At 46.1% G+C, this 8,219-nt stretch overlaps 1 protein-coding gene across 1 annotated transcript in view; it reads right to left on the bottom strand.

The window, feature by feature from the left end:
• ZNF804A (zinc finger protein 804A) overlaps positions 1-2,536 on the bottom strand; it is a gene marked incomplete at its 3' end in the record, with an annotated part of 160,613 nt that extends 158,077 nt beyond the window's left edge. The window contains exon 1 of the mRNA XM_082483567.1: positions 2,064-2,536. Within this exon, the coding sequence (XP_082339693.1) occupies positions 2,064-2,174 (111 nt within the window). The 5' untranslated portion in view covers positions 2,175-2,536. The remainder of the gene's footprint in view (positions 1-2,063) is intronic.
• Between the last annotated feature and the right edge of the window lie 5,683 nt (positions 2,537-8,219).

Genomic DNA, 8,219 nt, shown 5'->3' on the forward strand with positions numbered 1-8,219 from the left:
ATTTCATAGTGAAGGACTTCATTTTGCTGTCTACAGAGCCAACATCAAGAACTCTCCCTTTTTAATCCAGCGAAAACTTTTGACAGTTACACTGCTCACCACAAAACCTTTTAAAGGTAAGGCTTCTCATGGCAAATCCACAACCCATACTATCTTTTCTCCCCTCACATCTATTCTATCTCAGTGAAGAGTAGGGTTGAGTTAAATTTCTTTCCAGAGTAAGTGTGTTTCAAAGCCTATGCAGTATGTTTATTTGAATTTTAATTTAACACCAGTCTTCCCCAATGTATTTTGGTCACTAATGTTTTTATCTGTAAATAAATCCATCAGGAACATTGAAAATACAAGGCTGGTTTTTTTTCCAAGAAAAAAAAAAAAATTAAAAAGCAAGAATAAAATGCTATTGAAGCAGAATCAATTATGAACTGCAAGATAATACACAGTCCAAAAGTTACATCAGAGTATTCTCAGTCCTGCCAAATGCATCTTTACTGAAATTGTTCAGCAGAAAGAAAGCGACATATCGTGCAATTATTTAGAGTGTACCAAATATTTCTACAGTAAGTCTTGGTTTTGCAACTGTAACAGTGAAATATCACACGCATATTGCCATCTCATGGATACTACAAATACTTGTTTAAAATTCCAAGAACGCAATCCCTAACAGAAAAATACACAGAATCCACAGCACATAAAATTGCAGTAAGATTTACAACCTGAAAGCGGGAACTTTACATTTGAAACAGTCCAAAAATCTGCCTCTGATTCTCTCGTAGTAGTTACTATTTTTATGACTTGGCTCAGACTTGCTTTAATCTCTTTATTTAGGGAGAAATTGCAAGCTTGCCAACTCTAGCAAATGTTAAGTACTTTAGTAAATTCCCCATCAATATAGGTCGTGCATTCGAGGGAACAAGAATGTGGTGAGTAAGTTCTGCTCCATCTCCTCCAAAGGGATTTCGGAGTAAGACAGTGATGGGAGAGAGTGATAAACAACGTGGCTAAGCCCCTCTTTCAGCTCTGTCCTACTCTCCAGACATCTGTCCGCACTTTGTTGTGCGGTGATTGAGATGCTACGTGATGCGGCTCACCCAGCCTGCTGTTATCCTACATCCTTTTCATCTGAACAGGCAGGAGAGCACATGTATTGCCAATACTATCGCGTCATAACTCTTCCATTAAAGTTCATTAATAGTAGTGAAGCGAGTCCAAACAAGTCAGCAAAAACCATAGGAAAACCAATAGATGTAAAGATATTCAAGTATGGCATATATATACAGAAACAGTTTTAACAGCCTATGCAGACTTTCCGGAGTATGTTGCCAAATTGCCTAAACCCATCAATTCCCTTCAAACCCAGAGTTTTGCTTTTAAAAAAAAAAAAAAAAAACTTGGCAACCAACAAACAAAAAGGTATATCGCTTCTGAAGCTATTCTCGAACAAATGAATCTCTCTACCCAAACAGCGCAGACCTCAAGTAAACAAGTTTCGGCGCCTTTCTTCACTTTATCAAGCAGGACCTCCAGCTGTCCCCGGCACCTGGGGTGATGGGACTCACCCGGCGACCCAGACCGAGCCCTCCTCGCCGAGGGATGCCCCCACCAGCCTCCCCAGCGGAGCGGTTGCCGCCTCTCCCCGACCGCCCCCCGGGCTGAGGGCGGTGGAGCCCCCGCCCTGCAGCTCCCCACCGGGAAGGGTCTCGGAGGGGCTCTCCGTCCACAGCCCCCCCCGCAACCGGCCGCCACATCAGCAGCGCGGAAAGGACGTGCCGGCACCTACCCTCCCGCTGCACCCACTGCCCCGGGGGATAACGGGGAGAGCCCCCCGGCAGGGAGGGCAGCCCGGCAGGCGGCAGCTGAGGGCACCGCATCCCCGCGGCGATAAAGGCACAATCGACCGCGCGGAAAACAAAAAAAAAAAAACAAAAAAAAAAAAGCCACAAAACCGGGCAGCACCCCGGCTGCCTGCATCGCTGGCAGTGCACACACGCAGCGGCTTCCAGTTAAGCCGGGGACGCTGCTGTGAAGGGGAGGGGAGGGAAGGCAAGAGAAGAAGCCATTACCAGAGTTTTGTTCCCGTTCTTGCTGAGGGGGCCGCGGAAAACTCCCTTGATGTTGCGAAAGTGCCCGTTGCTGAGGTGCGCGGAGCTGATGACAATGTAGTAGCACTCCATGGGGCCGGGGCCGGGGCCGCCCCCCCCGCCAGCGGCGGGGCGCTCAGGCCGGCCTGGGCTCGGCGGGGAGGGCCGGGGCCGGCGGGGCCCCGCGGCATGTGCGGCGCCGCCGGACGGCCGAGGGGCGGGCGGGGGGCGGCGGAGGTTGGAGGGGGGTGTAAGGGGGGGGTGTGCAGCCCCTCAGGCGCGGCGCGGCGCTGGCTGCCGGGGGAGGAGCGGCGGCACGGCCGCGGCGGAGCCGTCTGAGCTGCCGCCTCTGGCGGGCATAGTGTTATTATAGCGAGCAGCCTTGCCGGTCGGCTGCACTGAGCCAATGGCAGGGAGCCACTGGGCTGATACGGAGAGCTGTCAGAGGAGGACATCTGTCACACGCCGCCTTCACCGCCACCCACAGCCCCCACGCCCCGCTGCCCCCGCCGCGGACGGGCCGACACCCCCCCAACCCACCACCACCACCCCCCGCCGGGGCGGCGCCGGGACGGACGGACGGACGGGGCGGTGGCAGGTAAAGGGGAAGGGGCGGGAGAGGGGAGGGGGCAGAGCCGTCACCCCAACCGCAGAGACCGCCGGAGCCCCGCATGAGGCGTGTGCCCCCCCCCGCCCCCCCCGGAGGGGTCCCCTTTTCTATTTGCGGGGGGGGCACCACCGCGGGCGCACGAGTGGGGCTCCTCCGGGATTCGGGGGGGACGGGACGGACAGGGAGAGATGCGCGGGGGTGCGCGGCCCCAAGCCCAAAGCTCCTGCTCCTCCTCCGAGCAGCCTCCGCGCCCTGCCACTCCACCCTTTCTTATTTTTTATATATATATATATATAAAATGCCTAACTCAGAAGACACCTTAACCTTTGCGGGGCGGAGCGGCCCCCGGGCTCGTTAGTGGGATCGATAGCGGCCGCCGCCCGCCGCGTTCGGCTCTTCTGGCCCGTGACAGCGTAATTGGGTGAAATCGGTCATTTCTCACACATCTCCCCGGCTCAGGGCAGGCTCCGTCCCGCCCTTCGCCGGGCTGCAGCCGGTGCAGCCCCCCGTTCATCCCGCTGCAGCCCATCCCCGCCGCATCCCGCCCCGGCAAATCTTGGGAATCGGGAGCGTGATGGAAAAAAAAAATAAAAATAAAACAACAAAACCCACAAAACCCCCACCACCCAAACTTCTGGGTCACGGCGTGGTTTCGGTGAGGATGGGAAGAACGGCGGGGAAGCGCCAGGGCTGCATCCCTCCCGGGGTGCCCGCCGCCGCTTACCGCCCCCTCCCGCGGTTACTCACGGCTCTCCCGGTGCGGCGGCGGCCCGGCCCGGCCCGGGGGGAGCCGGGGGAGGCGGCGGCTGTGCCCGCCCTGCCTGGCAGTGCCTGGCAGGGCCTCGGCGGCTGCAGGGAAAACGGGAATAACCATGGCTGGTTGCAGGTTCTGGCGCTGCCTCTGCGATGCTCAGCCTTAACGTACGTGTAATGTCCTCGCTCCGTTTTGTAAAGCCCTCTAGCAAACTATGCATTAAAAACCATTAGGTACATCAGCACGAGGTAACTGTAATATGCACCATACTTCTTCACCATCATAAGTGTTTCTTTCTTTTTCTAGCACGCAAATCAGAACTTGCTGCCAGAACCAGAATTTGTCACAGTATAAGCCATGTTTAATAAAGATGCTCAAGTCCTTTTTTTTTTTTTTCACCCTAAGAGATCTATGATTTGCAAGCTTTATCACGTAAGACTTGAAACAACTCTTAAGCTGGCTCATCTTCCAGCCTGCTTTACCTTTATTCTGGATTGCAAAAATCAAGATTTATGGGTTGAGATCCCAGTGCCAAAAGAAGGAACACCTTAGAAAATAAGCCCAGAACCATGATGTAACATGTGAAAATGTCTCTTAGTCAGCATTTACTGCTGGCAACATAATACCACCACCGTCCTATTATCTTGACCTCCAAAATAAAGGAACTGCTTCCAGGAAATTGGGGACCGGGGGGGCAAACACTTTCCTGGCAGAAATTCCTTTGTGGTTTGTATCCTTGATGAAGGAAGACCCAATTTATGAGAGGTACCTTCCTCTGATAAGCATTTTCTGTCATTACTCCCCTTTGTACACAGTGAACAGTAAATTTTGACAGCTGTCACTCATCCTTCATCATTTTCAGTACTTAGGAAGGAATCATGGAAATGGCAAAAGTGGAAAGTTTTGACAGCTGAGACACAGGTGCGAGACCAGAATTTGCTGCTTCTCATTACATCCAAAAAAAAAGGGTGAAAACGTACACGTACATAATAACACTATTTCTCTGCTTACAAGTATGTACATATACATCCAGAAATAACTGACAAGTTTATTACAGTGTAAAAATGAAGTCAATATCATAAATATTTGATAGATTTAACAACACAGCACATTTAAGGCCCGGTTCCAGTTTCAGACAGGATAACTGGTGTGATTCTCTTTCAAAAATGTTCTAAGTTGAGGTAGGATAGAGTAATGAAAAGACAGAGAGAGAACTTAAAAAATGAAAAAGAAATAAAATTATGCAACTCCTTTCTGGGAACAAATATATTCCAACCTGGACAAGGAGAACAACTTTTTCCATCTTCTAAATGTCAAGGTCCTTCTGCCTGGGAATGCAATTCCTCACAGACCATCTACACCGCACATCCACCATTTCAAAGAATGAGAACATTTTTCTCCGAAATCCTTGCACTGACCATTTCATTACACGTCACCGACACATTTCATTACCCCTACTACAATCAAACATGGGCCCTTTCAGGGTTGTACAGCTGCTCTCTGGTCTTTCAGAGGTGGACAGGCACTGCTTTGCACATTCTTGTTACAGTACATGGGAAACGTCTTATTGTAGCAACAGAGAAATCATCTATGTGGGTAGCTCAAGTTTGAAAGGATCAATGTGCTTTGTAACAAATCAGAGTATCTTAAACAATTTTAAGAAGCTGCTATAGCTTCCGCTAATGAAGATTGTTGTCCTCCCCTATTAAAGAAGAAAAAGAAAACCCCACAGCTAAAGACCACTAAATTCCTCCATAAATTCCTCCATTCCTCCTCTATAAAGAAATGACGAGTTGTATATCTAAATAGCACCTAATAAGCAAAATATACATTTTATACTCCTACTTATTCTGGTTGGCCTCTTTTTTCATTTTTTGGCTGCTTCTCTGATACTTTGCTATCTCCAGTTTTCTTCGTGTGTCTTCCTTTGATCTTGCACTGTACTTTTCCTGCCTCGTTCTGTTTCTCTATTGTGATCACACAGCCTCAAGATGCTTCTTCCTTCCCAATTTTTTTTTTAATCATCTTAATAAATTGCGATTTTCATCATTCCCTAACCCCATGGCTCCTACATACCATCAGTCTTACCTATTTCTGTCTGTCCTATTCCCATGGGTAAGTATCTGGGTTTTGAGCTGTGTACGCTGCTATTTATTCAAATCTCTGCCATATAAAATAACCAGTGCTGCTGATTTACACATTCTGTTATTCTCCCTGATACTTCCTATTTGGAAAAATCTTCAAGAGTTGTTCCTGTATAAAACTGCAAATATCAACTCAAGAAACAGGCTATGGATTTGAGAGACTTTCTGGAAAACTTGTGAACTAGAAGCCAGTGAACAAGTTACACTAGTTCACATACGTTGTACTGGGTTTCTGTCTGTGACAATACTCAGTATTCTGCATTTTAACTTTTAATAATATTTATCATTCAAGAAATACTCACGGCATAATCCAGAAAAATTAGTCAACAGTATAAACAATCCCCTTTTGTTTAACAGCCTTTAAAGCACAGCACAGCGTATGTGTTACCAAGTGAACATATCCTGAGAAATCATTCACTCACTGCTGAAACATAGCCATCAAGGATAGAAATAAATATCTGTGCTCTAAGTCACAAGAAACTCAATTCAGCTCCCATAGCAATTCTTATTGAATTCAATAAAATTCAGTTTATCCTAAGAATATCTCCCTGTAAGTAATCTGCTGTCTGAGACACACCTTTTTACCCTTTTTACCGTCTCCTGCACTTTCAGTCTCCTTTTATTACTTTTTTTTTTTCCCCCACTTAGCCTCGGATTTTTTTCCCCATTTCGGATATCTGTCATCCTTGCATTAAGCAGAAGGAAAAATGGGAGTATCCTGTGTATCTTTTGAAAGCCATTATGGTGTGATACACATTATACACTATATTACAACTGCATTCATTCATCAGCTATGTGGGTGGTGGAGCTAGAAGAAAGGAAACTGGGACACTCTGGTAGCCTAGTTCCTCAGCGCATCCTTCACCGTATGTGAAGAGTATCCGAGTAGGTTCCCTATTTCAACGCATGAGCTAAGTGGAGCGCTGGTATCACAAAAGCTGAGGAAAGGCAATAGTGATTTCAAGCGCTGTAGCGTGCAGTCAAATCAGGGGCTGTAGCCTGCAAAAAGTCACAGGAAGGGGACTGCAAAGGCTTAAACAAATATTTCTGCTTGATCCCCAAAGCAGCAACAAAGATTTATTAAAACAAACTGTACTTTTTTTTTTCCTTTGCTTTGCTCCTTCAGCCCTCCAGAGCATATAATTTTATACCGCAGCTCTTGCAGAACAGCTTCAGGAAGAAGCAGTCTGGCGAGAATTACCCCTTCTCTCTTTTCACATAGCCACATAGCATCTATATCTAGCCCCAAACAAATAATTAATGTGGGTAAGAGATGCAAATGCTTTTCTGCCCCTTCTCTTTCAAATTACCAATGCCACCACTGTCTGCTTTAGGATACTATAGGGAGAAAAAAAACTTTCTGTTGTTATTGAACCAAATACAGCACACTCCTCCTTTTTTTCTTCCCTAATCCCTCCTTTAAAAAAAAAAAAAAAAGAAAGAAAAAAATTGCAAATGACACTCAGAATATGAGGTGACGTCAACAAGTAACTGATGTACCACAAAAGCATTAAATAGCAGGAGACTTTTACAAGGGCCAAAATCCACCTGATTATCTAAGCCCAGGTAAAAAGAACCCTCTGCAAAAGCAACTGTTACCCATTTCAAACACTGAAAATGCAATTCACTCTGCTATGTTAAACACCATCTTACAAGCAAATCTTCCATCACTCATGCTTGAAAAGTGGCTCTATGTGAAAAACAAATGGAGCCAGCAACTGGTAAACGAATCCTGAGAACAATCTGTGATAGAATTAAGAGTTTCCCAACATCCACTCAAACCAAACAACCAAGTCACAATCAAACAGAAAAAAAGAAATCAAATTATGAAAAATCATGACAAAAATTGAGTCATATAATCCCATCAAAGGCAATACCTTCATTTTTCACAACTGACTGCTATATAAAATCCTCTTCAGCTTCACTTCTGTAACGACCCAGCAAGGAACAATCTTCCAGTGACAGCATGGGAAAACTCAGTAAAAAAATACAGCCCTCCATAAATCAAAAAGCAAATGCAGAAAGACCACAGAATGAGTGCACTTCTGCAGAGCCACCAGCCAAAACCCCCTAAAATCCAGCAGACAGGTTACATAGATGGCACGATATTACAGCCAACGACACGTTATCTCCATAATCCAAAGAGGTTTCAAGGAGCCCTTCAAGTGTCTTCTACTTTTCTGCAAAGGGACTTACCTACATAATGAGCACCAAGTTTTAACTTTTACCAATTAAAAGTTTTTACTTAACCAGTTAAAACTTGCTTTGTTAAAGAATACAAAGCTTCAGAGATACTTAAGAAACTAAAGGCTTTTAACCAAAATAAACAAGGCATCAAAGGATAACCTGGTAAAGAAAAGCAAATTAGTGAATAAATAGGAAAACAGTACATTTTGAGAGCTGGGATAGCAGATGGATTGCGGCCATTTATCAGAAAGAGATTATTTTCCTTGCCAACGTCCACACAACTTTCGCCAGAGTTAAAAGATCTGGAATCTAAAGAACTGATCACAAATCTTCCACAGTCAATAGGAAACATCACCTTCAGTGAGCCTGGGCTCATTTACTGAAGTAGTAGGTATTTCCATTGGAAGAAGTCCTGAAGTTCACCTCAGGACTTGGCATTAGCT

Source organism: Vanellus vanellus (genome assembly GCF_965231255.1).
Source record: "Vanellus vanellus genome assembly, chromosome: 5".
In the NCBI taxonomy this organism is placed as follows: Eukaryota; Metazoa; Chordata; class Aves; order Charadriiformes; family Charadriidae; genus Vanellus; species Vanellus vanellus.